The sequence below is a fragment of the Meles meles genome, chromosome 6 (genome assembly GCF_922984935.1).
Source record: "Meles meles chromosome 6, mMelMel3.1 paternal haplotype, whole genome shotgun sequence".
In the NCBI taxonomy this organism is placed as follows: domain Eukaryota; kingdom Metazoa; phylum Chordata; class Mammalia; order Carnivora; family Mustelidae; genus Meles; species Meles meles.
Window position 1 is genome coordinate 130,837,183 of NC_060071.1, and position 15,145 is coordinate 130,852,327.

Here is a 15,145-nt window from a genome sequence, read left to right on the forward strand (position 1 = left end):
TTCCTTTTGCTTTAGGTCATTCCTTACTGTGGTCTACAGTCTATTCCTTCGTTTCCCCAAATTCTTGTTCTTTTAAAACAGTTGGTTCTCAATGATTTTTCCCTGCAGCATACTAGAAGGGTATGTCATTCATTGCCTTATGTTATTCTTACTCATTAGAGCAATGATTTTTACCCTGCCACCTGTAAATTACCTGGGGTAATATCTGCCATCATCTATGGGATTATATATAAATTGGAAAGAATATTTTTCACAAATGATTCTGTTGGGCTTCAATGAAAATTGCTTTCTTAACATTAAACTGCTATGGAATATATCCTACCCAAAAATGAGGGTTTTTGTTATTTATTTGTTTATTTATTTTTTTAAATCTATGTATGTTTAGGGAGGGACCCTGGAGAGTGATTTCTTTTTTTATTTCCTTAATCTTTTGGTGGCTATGCTGTAACTCATACCAGTCTTGCTATAGAACCTGTTTTTTTTTTTTTTTCCTCCTAAACATCCTGAAACAGGTTAATCCAGTATTTAACCACTGTTCAATGTTAAAAAATTTCTCCATTCTAAATACACATTGCCTTGTTGAAATTAACATTTCTTTTTTTAAGATTGAAGAGATGTCCTAGAAAATGAGACCAATTCTTTTGCTCTAGGGAAGACAAGGATTTTATTAACTAAGATTTTGTAAATGATTCTGTTGCTAAACTTCAGGAAATGAGTAAGTGAGGATTGTGTGCATACACACACACACTTAGTATCTGTTTTATTGGGATTTAACTTTGTGAACCTAATTTGCAGTGGGTGAGGGGAAATACAAATATTTGATGTAGCATTTCCCTTCTGGGATGATCTCCCTCAACAAGAGAACTGGGAGAATTACTCCTGTTGATTTGTAAGGCCTCAGGGTCAAGAGTCATGTTGGGTTTCTTTTTTTTTTTTAATATTTTATTTATTTGACAGAGAGAAATCACAACTAGGCAGAGAGGCAGGCGGAGAGAGAGGAGTCACAACTAGGCAGAGAGGCAGGCAGAGAGAGAGGAGGAAGCAGGCTCTCCGCGGAGCAGAGAGCCTGATGGGGGGCTCGATCCCAGGACCCTGGGATCATGACCTGAGCTGAAGGCAGAGGCTTAACCCACTGAGCCACCCAGGCACCCCTGGGTTTCTTTTTTGATGACTTCTTGAACTGTACATAATTTTACGTTGTTCCTTTTATTTTTTATAACTGACAATCCTAAATTTACTTCTTCGATTTTTTTTTTTTTTTTTTTTTTAAGAGGGAGAGAGAGAGCATTTGAGCAGGGGTGGGGTGTGGCCAGAGAGAGAGGGAGAGGATTTTTTTTTTAAGATTTTTTTTTTTTGACAGAAATCACAAGTAGGCAGAGAGGCAGGCAGAGAAAGGATGGTGGGTGGGGCAGGCTCCCTGCTGAGCAGAGAGCCGGATGCAGGGCTCTATCCCAGGACGCTGCGATCATGACCTGAGCCAAAGGCAGAGGCTTAACCCACTGAGCCACCCAGGCACCCCACTTCTTTGCTTATTATATGTGAAGGCCTCTCTATGAGGAGTTGAGCAGTGTTAAAGCATCAGTGATGCAGTCCATGGGGTCTCATAGAGAAGGAGTACCTCCCTTTTCATAGGCTCTTTGGAAATGTCTCCATATGCTTATTAGTATATCCCAGGCACTTTTATATTAGCCCATTTAGTTCTCTCAATAATCCTATTAGATAGATTATCCTCACCTACATGCTGAAAAAATTGGGGCGCAGAATGGTTGCTAACTTGCCCATGGTCTCAAGGCTAGTTAGTGACACAGCCGTGGATGGGATCCTTAGCCTTAGCATCAGATTCATTTACTTCTCTGAGTCATGGTTGCTCACATTTGTGTGATGCTGTGAGTTCATATTTCTGAAAATTGGGATTTTGGATTCAGAGTTTGAAAGCTTATATACTTTATGTTGACAACCTGGATTTTAGAGATCATATTACCTGATAGAAAAACAGAAGCCCACTGTCACACAAGTCATTAATGTTACAGCTGCTAAAATGTCCAGAATGCATTTTAGATGAAACAAATCTAGAAACACAACTGGGAAGAAATAAGGCACTGCGCTAGGACTGGCATTGACAGATTGTCAAAGTTGGTGGTTCTAGCTGCCACTTAGGCGATGTGGAAGGTTCTGCAAGTTGCCTACATCAGCATCAGTTTTCCTCTTCCTCCTAAATAACAGCCATTGATTTTTCACTATCGTTTTCTGCAGCTGTTCCAGCCAATGAGCTGTATTTAGTTGGATAGTATGTCTTAGGATCTTTGGATGCAATGAACTTTGACTTTATGGAAGTGTCATCTTGCATTATTTCTCATGCTGCACATTTCTTGGGAGATCTGAGAACATTTGGGGAAGGTTTTATTTGGAAACTTACTATGAAGATTTGGAACTTATTATAGTTGCATATTAAACAGTGCAGTAGATAAGCTTAGTGCTTAAAGTATTTCTAGAACTGTGTGTTCCTATTCATGAGAGAACAGGGTCTGTTTTTTGTTTAATATTATAAAAATGGAATGCCCTCAAGGAAGAATATTAAAAAAAAAGAATATTCAACATAAAAAGTTAATACCTCTGCAGTTGAAATTTGGACTGCAGCTGCGGCTACACCAGTTAATATTGATTATATGAGAAAAATAAAGTTGTCTTCATTCAAAACAGCAGACTGGTTAAGTTCATTTTTAAGGTAAAGATTGATGAGAATATAGTAATATCAAATTAGGACTTAGAGACTTGCATTAATAGGTAATTTTTCTTCTAATTAAGTACTCTGATGAAAATTTCCCTTTGGGAGTAATAGGATCTTGCCATCTGGCATATGGACTTTGAAAGAATTTGAATGTTAAATAATAAAGTGCAGGTTTTTTCTTATATTCAGTGGTTTTCAGTTCTCAGATATAATTAGTGATTATCCCAGAAGGATGATGGGAATGGTTTAGGGCCAGGCACAAACCACTTGTAATATCTCAAAGTGGAAGGTACCTGTCCCTTTTTTTCTGGCTGAATTTTACTAATTGTCCTGAGGGTGAGAAGAGTTCAGTTTAATGTTAAGTAGTAAGAATCTATTAAGAAATTATAATCAAGCAGTTAAATCCTGCAGCAACTTTCTTTCTGTAAATATATTTCGATCTTAGGAATTGGGTTCTTAGAGTCTCATATTTAAAGTTATATTACCAAGTCCTTCATGAAATTGCTGGACAGGAGAGTAATTTTTATAGAATTTTGCTTTGAGGCTAGTAGAAAAATGTGGACTCTGGAGTCAGATTTGAAATTTAATTCTGATTTTTTTCTACTAGAACACTTTAGTGACTTTGGACAAGGTATTAAACTTTTCTGAACTTGAGTTTTGTCATTTGAAAAATGAACATAGTCCTATATCCCTCATTATAACTAACATTTATTAATGTGGTCACACTGTTTAGACACTTGCTAAGCATTCATGTCTTTGTTGTTTCTTTAATTCATTCAGTAATCCCTACCTTCAAGCCTTTGCTATGTTCTTAATGTAGTACTTGGTATATTCTAGGCACTCAGAACAGGTGGGCCTAAACCCAGTTTCATTTGTGTGTCATTGTGCCAATAAACAATATAGTGTGTTGCAACGCTCACAGGGATAAGTATGTCTCATTATTTTGACTTCAAAGTATATGCTAAATTAGACAACACAGATAATATTGCTTTTTGTCTGTCTTCTGTTCATGAGTATAATGTTTATTAAGAACACATTCAAGTTGCCTTGAGTGCTCATTTACTGATACTTAAAATATTACTTACAAATATTTTAAGAATACTTTCAAAATTATGATTAGAATGTGTGTGATATATGGGCTTTGAATATATAGGATTTCATTTTAAAAACAAAATAGTTACATAAATAAAAATGTATCATTTGAAAGGAAATTTCTCCATTTTGGGAATACTATTATGGGCTTATATTTCCATAAATCAGCATATGGAGAGAGGTTAGGCAAAGCAGCTGGAGCTAATAATCTTTTGGTAAATAAAAAATAAAATAGTAGCAACCATTTCAAAAATACATTTCAGTAACAGATGGTGGTACCAGAAAAATGTGCAAACCATAAATTTTCACTCTTATTTAATTTTTTAAAACTCCTTCTCCTCCTCTTCCTTATATTTAATGGTAGAATACAAATAGACTGTAAGGAACTAAATAGAGCTGATACAATTAACGGCTCTGTAAGCAAAGTATTTTGCAGTCTGTTGTCAGATAAACTTTGGCATCTGTAAAGAAATAGGCAGTGAAGGAAGCCAGGCATAAAAGCACTTAATCAAAGTGCCTGTGGATGACATCATTATCCTAGACAGAATTTTTAAAATCACTACTTTTCTGCCTACACTTTTGCCCTGGATTTTGTCTAGCTGACCTCTAACATTTGTAAATCTAAGTACTTTAATTTTTTTTATATGTCATTATTGTAGATACATCTAAACTTACAACACAAACTTTCTGTAGTCACTGGTGCTATGTGTATTGTGAATATTTGCTAAATATTTACTCTTTAGTGTTAGGTGAAAACAAAACTCAGTCTTTAGGCAGAATATTTTCCAATTTCTGCTTAACTCTGCAGCTAAGTGAGTGTAATTCTCTTATATGAGCAAATTTGCATGCATTTCTGTAGAATCTATGTTATGTTAGGGTACATTTTTTTCTTGGTATGTAAATTAGACAATTTAGAGTAAGAAAAGCATCTGAAGAAACTAAATGGGATTTTTACATGGTTTCCAAAATTCAGGCCTACTTTAAAGATTTATGTATTTGAGAGAGAGAGAGAAAGAGGAGGTGCATATGTGCACATTTGCACACTATTGGGGAGGGTCAGAGCAAGAGAGGGAGAGAGAATCCTTGAGCAGACTCTGTGCTGAGTGTGGAGCTCTACGTGGGGCTTGATCCGTGGACCCTGAGATCACAACCTGAGCCAAAACCAAGAGTCGAGGGGCGCCTGGGTGGCTCAGTGGATTAAGCCGCTGCCTTCGGCTCGGGTCATGATCTCAGGGTCCTGGGATCGAGCCCCACATCGGGCTCTCTGCTCTGCAGGGAGACTGCTTCCTCCTCTCTCTCTGCCTGCCTGTCTGCCTACTTGTGATCTCTCTCTCTGTCAAATAAATAAATAAAAAATCTTAAAAAAACAAACAAACAAAAAAACCAAAACAAAACCAAGAGTCGGCCATGGCCGACTGGCCTAGGCACCCACAAGCCTACTTTAAAGTGCAGCATTTATAATTTCTGCCAGGGTTGTTGCTGGCTTTTTTTTTTTTTTCAAGTTGTGTTTTTCATTTGTGTGGAAGCTAATTATTTGATGATTATTTGATAGCTAATATATGTGTGTGTGAATAATGACTACTAGTTTGTTTCTATTATGGTCTATGGAATAATGTTAATTTTTTTAAAGAATTTTCTAGTAACTATTTTTTCTTGTGATTTTTTTTTCTCTCACAATGAGCTAGTCAAAGATGGAATTAGTTGTGAATTTGTGAGATACAATGATTATAATGATTATTAGTGAAGCACTTACTGTTGCTATGTATTTACCAACAAAGTTTATACATGTGGTTCTTTGCCACATTTTTCTCATTTTTTCTTATTGAAGCCAAATTTTATTGAATGATTATCTTAGGAATTTCTGATACTATTTGTGGAGTTGGTGCCTAGTTTCCTACTGTTTACTGTTGCTTGGAAACCTTACCTTCCTAGGGACTGGTCAAGAAGTTTGCTAGTAAGAATTTTGGAAAATAGGGCCCCTGGGTGTCTCAGCTGGTTAAGCTGAGTCGCAAAAGCGACTGCCTTTGGCTTAGGTCGTGATCCTGGAGTTCTAGGATCCAGCCCTGCATCAGGCTCCCCACTTAGTGGGGAACCTGCTTCTCCCTCTGACCCTACCCCTCTAATGCTCTCTCTCTTGCTCGCTCTCTCTCAAATAAATAAATAAAATCTTAAAAAAAAAAGAATCTTGGAAAGTCATAATTTTTTTATTTTTTAAAGATTTTGTTTATTTATTTGATAGAGATCACAAGTAGGCAGAGAGGCAGGCAGAGAGAGAGAGGGAAACAGGCTCCCCACCGAACAGAGAGCCCAATGCAGGGCTCCATCCCAGGACCCTGGGATCATGACCTGAACCGAAGGCAGAGGCTTTAACCCACTGAGTCACCCAGGTGCCCTGAAAGTCGGTATTTTTAACTTAAACAAACCAGAGTTCTGGGGCCGGGTAGGTAGATATAGCATATATTTTCCCTGGGTACTAAATGCACAGAGCAGCTGTTTGAGGAATCTGAAAAGTAAATACAGGCAGTCCTTGTTGCATGGTTTTGATGTTCATGTGTTTCACTTCTCAGTTTGGTCAAATAACATCAGCCTCCCAAACAACACAATTTGGAATTTCTGTTAACAAGGTTTATTATCTAGGAGTAACTGCAAAAAGCACAGGCTTTGCTACGAGCTTTTCAGTTCACGCATTACTATGTAAATAAGAGATCACCGAAGTCTGTTGTTGTTTGGTCGCAGATAGCGAAACATACAGTTGTGTTACTTCCTTGCCTTCTAATAATAAACCTGTAGTGTGCTACTTTATAAAAATTAATAATAATAAAGGGATTGGCTAACAGTGCAACAATAAAGTGAAAAGTGATAATACTGGAAGTGAAATGTGGATTATGAAGGAGTTCTATGTGGAGTCATAAAGAAGTAGCTGTTGTTAGAATATTGATACTGCTACTCTTCAGGAATCCCTAGACATACAGCCAGCCAGAGGAATTTAGTGAAATCATTTTTAAGGAATGACAGTTCTTCTAAAGAGTTTCTCCAGATTAAGACATCCCATTTTTTCATTCCATTTATTTTTTGCTCTTCTATGCGTTGCCTATAATCTTTTTATTTTATTTTATTTTATTTATTTGACAGATAGAAATCACAACTAGGCAGAGAGGCAGGCAGAGAGATAGGAGGAAGCAGACTCCCCGTGGAGCAGAGAGCCTGATGCGGGGCTTGATCCTAGGACCCTGGGATCATGACCTGAGCCAAAGGCAGAGGCTTTAACCCACTGAGCCACCCAGGCGCCCCTGCCTATAATCTTCATAGTAAAACTACTATATATTGAACAAACTAGCCCTTCCCAGGCTTTGTTCTAATTATTTTACATGCAGTCTTATTGTTCCCTCAAAAAAAAAAAAAAAAAAAGTGAGACATTAGCTCTCATGGCATGAAGTACATGGATAGGGACTGAAGCAGAAGCACAAGTAGCACAGCTGAGGAAATCACAGCCAGGCTTCCCCCTGGTCTTTCTGAATCACAGTATTTTCAGTGACCATACCTCTTATTTGGAGTACCCATAGACGACTGAATGATTGCCTTTCAGAGATTTGCTTTGCAATGTAGTCAGTCCTTTTGAGTTACATACTGTTTCAGTTTATTAAACTTCTGCTTTGTCTCTAGTTAGAGTCTTTGACATAGAGCCATCACAGAAATTTCAGAGCTTTATGAGAATTTGAAAGTTTTATATTTTTATTTATTTATGCATGCATTTATTTATTTTTAAAGAATTTATTTATTTGACAAATTGAGAGAGCACAAGGATGGGGAGCAGCAGAGGGAAAGGGAGCAGGGAGCCTGATGTGGGGCTCAATTTCAGGACCCTGGACTCATGAGTTGAGCTGAAGGCAGACACTTAACCAACTGAGCCACCCAGCACCCTGATATTTTTATTTTAATGTTAATCTAAAAGCTTTGGTGGTTTTACACAATGTCATTTATCTACTAGTTTCCAAAATAATGAGTTGATTTGCTAGCATGCTCTAGTAGTGACCAGTGGTTTTTTTTCAGCGTGGGGATCATTAGCTCACAAAGTTATGCATATTTGAAGTGTTTGAACCCATTGTAGTTAATATTATCATTGATGCTCAAGTTATTTCCTCATTGCCTAGAGGGGGACTTCTGGACTTCTAAGTTTAAGAACATGTTTTGACAATTTGGATAGACTACCTTATAATTGCCATTCAATTTCAGGGGCCAAGTTTTTATTTGTATTTGTACTAGTACATAATAGTAATGTTTCAGTTATTGTAGTCTAATATCAAATGAATGCATATAAGTGAATAGACCTAATATGTAAATAATACTTTCATCTCAAGTTGAGGTGAAAAATATGGCATAACATTTTCTATGATGCTGCTTTTACAGCCTTTCAGATAAGGGAAATAGGTGGAAAATGGAATCATCATTTGGTACCTGCACAGGTAGCCACACTAAACTCTTAGAACCTGTGCCATTGGAGTCTTGTGTGGAGCATTGGTTTAGCATTCAGCAAAATAACATCATCCATCATAGTAAAGTAAATTAATCTTAAATTGAGTTTTATTAGTGTTGTTTTTTTTTTTTTTTTAATTTCATTTCAAGTTTGGTTTGCTTTAGGTCCTAGTTAGGGGTTAAAATCCTAAAGAATTTGAAACAATTTTTATAATTTTATTTTTTCTTTATGTTTGTTTTTATGTTTTAGGAGTTATCAGATCAGTTTCATACATCACAATTAGATTTTGTATTGTATCTCTTGTGTTATTGCTACTTTAAGTGTAGATTTTTTTTTAAAGATTTTATTTATTTATTTGAGATAGAGTGAGAGAGAGAGAGCACAAGTGATGGGAGGGAGTGTCGGAGGGAGAGGCACAAGCAGACACCCACTGAGTTGGGAGCTGGACACTGGGCTTGATTCTAGGACTCAAGATCATAACCTGAGCCCAAGGCAGATGCTTAACCAACTGAGCCACCCAGATGTCCCATTAAGTGTAGATTTTAATTCAGTTATATTTTCAGTTTTGTGTTTTAGGTTTTGTGTTTTATCATGATATTTGCAGGAGTGATTAATTATTTATCTCATTTACCTTTTACATTATAGTTTTTGGTATTTATTTACCGTTCGTTTATGTACCTGTTCATCTATTCAATGGTGTATGATAGATCTTTTTAGAATTTTAAAATGAGGTTGCGAAATAGTTTGTCTAACTTTTTATCTTATTTATGAAATGATTAAATTTCCAACATCTGTTATTACTTCTAGATTTTGGGGTAATGGATCATTTCTCTTATTCTGTATTATTTTCCACGTGGTTCTATGATGGTTTTTTGTTACTGTTGTTATTAGTAGGGAGTGTGTGTGTGTGTGTGTGTGAGAGAGAGAGAGAGAATTCATTTTATTCATCAGCTTTTAGCTACAGCTTAGGATTTGTTAGCAGTAAGCCCACATGAAAAGGATGATGGCAAGTTCTGCTTCTGGCATTGCTAAGGAAGATTATTTTGGATAACTTATTCTGTTCAGAACAACTAGAAAGTCAATAAATAAATGAAATTATGAATCTATCAGAGAACAACCAAGCAAGTGAAGAATATTATAGTCTGGATCTCGTAAAGATTTGTCAAAAATGGAAGTCCAGAAGGATGAGTTGTGCATTTGTGACTCTTCTTCCCTTAAGGCAGTAGCTGATTTCAAAAGAGATGGCTTAGAAGCAGAGAGGATAGTATCAAAGCTATCAATAGACTGGAGAGGCCAGGGAGACCAAAACTGGAGTTAAGGAATCTTCAGGTTTTCACTGGAGACCCCAAAGAATGATAGCTTAAGAAAAATGATGAGCTGAAAATGAGAGAAGTAATGAACCGAAAATGGACCTGTTCTGATGGGGCAGAAGGCCAGATTTGAATCATCTTGGTTCCTGACTAGATTGAAGTTATTTGGGTTTCCTAGTGACCGTAGCCTGGCTTCCTGCTAGAAGCAAAACCAAATCCCTTCTGGAGGAAGATGTCATCATCAGAGCTTTAAATAATCACCACAATTTTTCAAATACAATGTCTATTGCATGATAATCACACATAAGAAAATGTAAGAGATGACTGAAAATCAATGGAAAAAAACAGATGATAGAAAATACATGAGAATATAAAAAAATTGTGATTAACCTATTCAAGAAATTAAAAGACAAGATTGAGAATTTTGACAAAGAATTGGAAACTCCAGAAACGAACCAAATGAAGATGATAGAAACTGAGTAATATAACTAAAATAAGCAAATAAATAAATTAAAACCTGTTAAAGTATGGATTAAATAACAGTTGGTATTACATTGAAGAGAGAATTAATGAATTAGACCAACCTGAGATATCCAAAAAAGAAAAATGGACAAATGAAAGGATGAATAATGTAGGAAAGAGCATGATTGACATATAGGATTTGGTAAAAAGATAACTTGAATATAACCAGATTTTTAGAAAGAGAGGGAGGAGAGAAAGGGACAGAAACAGTGTTTGAAGAGATGATGGCTGAGAATTTATAACACAGGAAGGATATCAAGGTACAGATTCCATGATCTCTATGGATCAAAAATGGGATAACTACAAATAAAACTTCACATCATTTTATCACAGTAAGACCATTGACAATCAGAGTCAAACAAAATCTTCATAATTAGAACTAAAAAGGGCAGACTACCCACAAAAAAAGCAACAAAAAGAAATGACAGCTTATTTTGTTTCTAAAGGGATACTGTCATCAGGCTTCACTTGAAAGATGTGAGTAATAAAGAACAAACACAGAAAAAGTTAATAGAGATGGTTCTGTCGCTAACTTGTGTGATCTAAAGTCATTTTATATTTCTAGTCCCTTTTTCATGTTACAGTTTAGATTTGAGTTTCTTAATATAGTTTAATTGTATTCAGAGCTTATCATAGGTGTTCACTGTATAAGATTTTTGGTCTACTTTCATGTTAGATTTAGTTTTATTTTATTTATGTATAAATGATGCTCACAGTAGACCTTGTTTTCCTGGGCCGTCTCTGTGTATTTTTAATAGGTTTGGGTCCTGTAGCTAGTGAATGCTCAGGCAGGATGGGATCTTGTATACCCCAGCTTAGGGAAGCAGGGGGCAGAGAGTGTAGAAATATTAGCCTCCTCCCTACCCCCCGGAAGTGAGAGCAACATTAGAGGTGCATTCTTGACATTTTATTTCTTTTAATCCAGACTGTGTTATCCTTGGTTCTGCAGAACAGCTAAATTCAAATAACTGAAATGAGAAAGGATTTGCTCATTTGTCATTCATATTCTGTTTCATCTGTGTTTTCTCTTCTACTGAGGCTACTTTTTTCTGCACAGTTCCCCAAGTGGGAACTCCAAAAGTGGTGTTCTATTGTTTATTTCTGGCTGAATTTAGGAAACCCTGTCCTTTCAATCATTTGTTTTGATGTTCTCTTTAAAGAGTTATGGGTGACTTGTTCTATGGATCTATACATTATTTTTATTATGTTTTATTTATCTTTGGATAAGATCTCTAGATCTGAAGTTGCCCAGCAGTTCAGGGTATGTGGATTTCCCTCAGCTTGTTACTTTGGGTTTCAATTGTATCCTCTTCTCAGATCTGTAGCTGTGTACAGCTCTGGACGTTATTCTTTGTATTTAGTGTCTTTTTACTTAATTTAGCTCTTTAGGTCTAAAAGTTGTCTCATATCCCCTACTGGCTGACTCCTTAATAATCTGAAGAGGGCATTTGGACAATTCTAGTCCCTAATATGTATTAACAGACTGACATCTGCCCACATAGTTTTCTGGGATTTGAAGTCTTTGAATGAATGAAAGGATGTTCTGATATGCAATTGAACAATGCACATTATTTTAATAGCAGCAGTTACTGTGATAGCTGGTTAGTTTCCTGTTTGTTATAGACCTGGGGCTTCTGAAGGAATATTTAGAGGGGAGGAAGACTCTCTTCTCTCAGATATATGGCCAAGTATGGGTGGCACATCAATTAGACATTTAATCTGGTTTTGTAAGCCTTAGGTAGTAGATCTGTTTTTCACATTCTGCTAATAGAAAGATGGAATAGGTAGTAACAGATGCTACTTAAAACCAGATGTTAGAATTGGTTCTGAGAATATTTATGTTTATATGTTTATAGTTCTTTTTTTTTTTTTAAAGATTTTATTTATTTATTTGTCAGCGAGAAACCGTGAGAGAGGGAACACAAGCAGGGAGAGTGGGAGAGGGAGAAGCCTTCCTCCTGTAGAGCAGGGAGCCCGACACGGGGCTCGTTCCCAGGGTCTGGGATCATGACCTGAGCTGAAGGCAGATGCTTAACGACTGAGCCACCTGCGCACCCTCTATGTTTATAGTTCTTACCTTACTCCAAATTTTTTTCTGATACAATTCTCCTTGGGAACTCCGATTATTTCAGAAATAGTTTAAAAATCTCTTGTCTGTTTGTATTTGGAATTGTTTAGAGAGAATAACTTTTCCTTCATTATATTCTTTAGTTAAAAGAAAGCTTGGAACAATCAATAGGCCAGCTGCGGAGTCAACGCTTATTGAGAAACTCAGGAGGGAGGAGTATTTCTGTTACTAGTCTGACTGCGAGTGACCTTGATGCTGGCACTGTGACAGGTAAACTCTTCAGATGTCTTGAAAACTCTCTCTTTGTTTTACAAGTATTCCTGAGGTCCATACTGAATACATTTAATCTCTGGAGAACTAGGACCCGTACACAATATCATACAAATGAAGTTAAGAAAATGCCGTTGTCAGTGATTTTATGGTGAATATTTTGATATATGTTCAGTGGGACTTTGTTATTCTATTACATTTGTTCTGACTCCACAGACTACACAGAGTTTTACTTGACAAAACTTGAATTTAATTTTCTGCCTCTAATCAAAATGAATACCCAAATAGGATTTGCTGTGTGGTGTACTTTCTAGATGAGAAGTCTCTTCCCAACTTCATAGTTTTTCAAAGTCTGGTTAAGAAATAGCCTATGATGCTTGTTAAGAACAGGTGAATTTTATCTTTGGTGTGTAGCTGGAGTTCAACGGCTAGATTAAAGATGTGACTCTTGGTTGGCCTGTGGTTAGTCTTTTTTTTTTTTAATTTTATTTATTTATTTGACAGACAGAGATCGAAACTAGGCAGAGAGGCAGGCAGAGAGAGAAGGAAACAGGCTCCCTGCTGAGCAGAGAGCCCGACGCGGGGCTCGATCCCAGGACCCTGAGATCATGACCTGAGCCAAAGGCAGAGGCTTAACCCACTGAGCCACCCAGGTGCCTCGGCCTGTGGTTAGTCTTAATACTTTCCTACAACACTGAGATCACATTTGAATGGAAAGGACTTAGAGTAGAAAAGAACAAAAAGTTTGCAGTAAAGAGAGGTGATTTACGTAGAAGTGAACATTAGTAGCCCACATTGTTAATACTGCTGTTGATCATGATAAGGATTAAAAATTGGATACAATTAGCTATTTTTAATGTATTGATTTTTAAACAGTGTTCAAATTTTAGATTACTTTGTTGTTTGAAAATTGCTTTATTGGTATAAAGTTATATTTTAGAAAGACAAAAGTTATTTTTATTTGCCAATTTATTATTTTTAAATAAGGGAAATACATATTACATTTTTGAAAAGCATAGCAAGTTAAAATTTTTGATGTTTTCTATCTCCAAGTTATTTCTGTTGCTCATTTTATCTGCTTTAAGAGAAAGATTAGTGCCACTTTTGTGGCCCTAGCAAGATAGTTGGGAAATGGTTTGGGTTAGGTCCTGTGTATGTATTTTCTGAACAAAATTTTAGATTGTTTCTTCTCCTGCATGTTTTCTTTTCTTTTTTTCCTTTCATCTCTAAAGAGAGCTCCCGGTTTCCACCTACCTCACCCCTCAAGGACTATGGGGATCAACAGGGTACTAAGCGAATTCGGTCCAGAACTGGTGTCCGATTTGTTCGGGAGCCTGATGACATGGGCCAGGTACTTTATATTATATATTATTCTGTAATCTGTGTTTGATCTTTTTTTTTTTAAACCAAATAAACTTTTATTTTCAATAAATAATTATCATATCATTTATTTTGGATTTTGTAATGGAGGAGGATGTTTCATGGAACGTTTAAAGGTGAGTTTAGCTGGTCATGTTTTTGTTTCCTTGTGAGGTGGCTCATTCTTCTGCAACCCCTGTTAAGTCAGCCACTTTGTTTCATATAAACAAGTTAGTCCCTGTGGTTAACCTGTTGATTTTTTGTTTTTGTTTTTGTTTTTTCTGATTGTTAAATTACTGATGGAGCTAATTAATAGAAGCAAGAACTTTTATACTTTTTTCTTTTATTTCATGTATTCATTGAAGATTTTGGGTGTATTGGTTTTACAGATATATTTCTTTTTCTGCTTCTTTAAACGTCCCTACAAGAGCTGAAAAAAATGTTTCTTATTGCCTTGGGTAGCTAAATTAATTAGGCTAGAGGATGTTGCCGACTTTGACATCTATGTTTTGGTTGTTTCAGGATTGTGGGCTCAAAGTTTGTCAGGATACTCATCTGTAACTTTTACTTGTTATAGCATAAGAGAAGTAACAGAACCAAGTGCACGAGAGGACACCTTGTAGGAACTTCTCCTTCACTGTGTAATTTTTTTTTAGTAGGTGCAACTTTAGAGTGAATTATATGGTGAAGCCTGGAGTGGAGAACAGTATCCTACTATGATTCATTTACTCTTTCATTCTTTTTATTTATTGCTAGTGTTCTGAGACAGTGCTTGTGCCTGGAAACAGGAATAAGTAAAAACCTTGCCTTTTCATGGAGCTTGTAATCTGGGGGGGGGGTAGTTATTAATAAAATAAGTACACAAATAGTCCCTTAATTGTGAGCTGAGTTGCATGCTACAACAGAAAGCATAGGGCCATGGGAGTGTGTGGTAGAGGGACTTTCCCCAGTCAGGAAAGGTTTCCTAAGGAAACGCTGATGGACCTGAAACCTGAAGGTTGAGTGAGTCATTTTAGGTAAAACAAATACTTTGGCAGGAGGGAAGTTAGCACCTCTGAGCAATTTAAAGAAGGCTGTGTGGCCAGAGATGTCTGAAGGGCCGAGACTGTGCACAGCCTTGTATGGAGGTGACGATTATTTTGAAAAGATCACTCCACCTCTAGTGTGGAAAAATGTAATCCGTGTCGGCAAACCGATTAAGAGGATATTGCTATATTGTGGATGTGAGATGCTAGTTACTTGGGTTAGGATAAATGGAGTTGGAGAGAACGAGGTGGGGCAGTAGACTTAAAAGCTATTTGGTGGGTAAAATGAAAGGTCTT

The 15,145-nt window shown here is 36.6% G+C and overlaps 1 protein-coding gene across 5 annotated transcripts in view; it reads left to right on the plus strand.

Moving 5' to 3' along the window:
* Positions 1-15,145, plus strand: part of CEP128 (centrosomal protein 128) — a 412,817-nt gene that overhangs the window by 25,083 nt on the left and 372,589 nt on the right. For all 5 annotated transcript variants that reach the window (XM_046006996.1, XM_046006995.1, XM_046006999.1 and 2 more), the window contains exons 5-6: positions 12,338-12,464; positions 13,697-13,815. In XM_046006996.1, the coding sequence (XP_045862952.1) occupies positions 12,338-12,464; positions 13,697-13,815 (246 nt within the window). The remainder of the gene's footprint in view (positions 1-12,337; positions 12,465-13,696; positions 13,816-15,145) is intronic.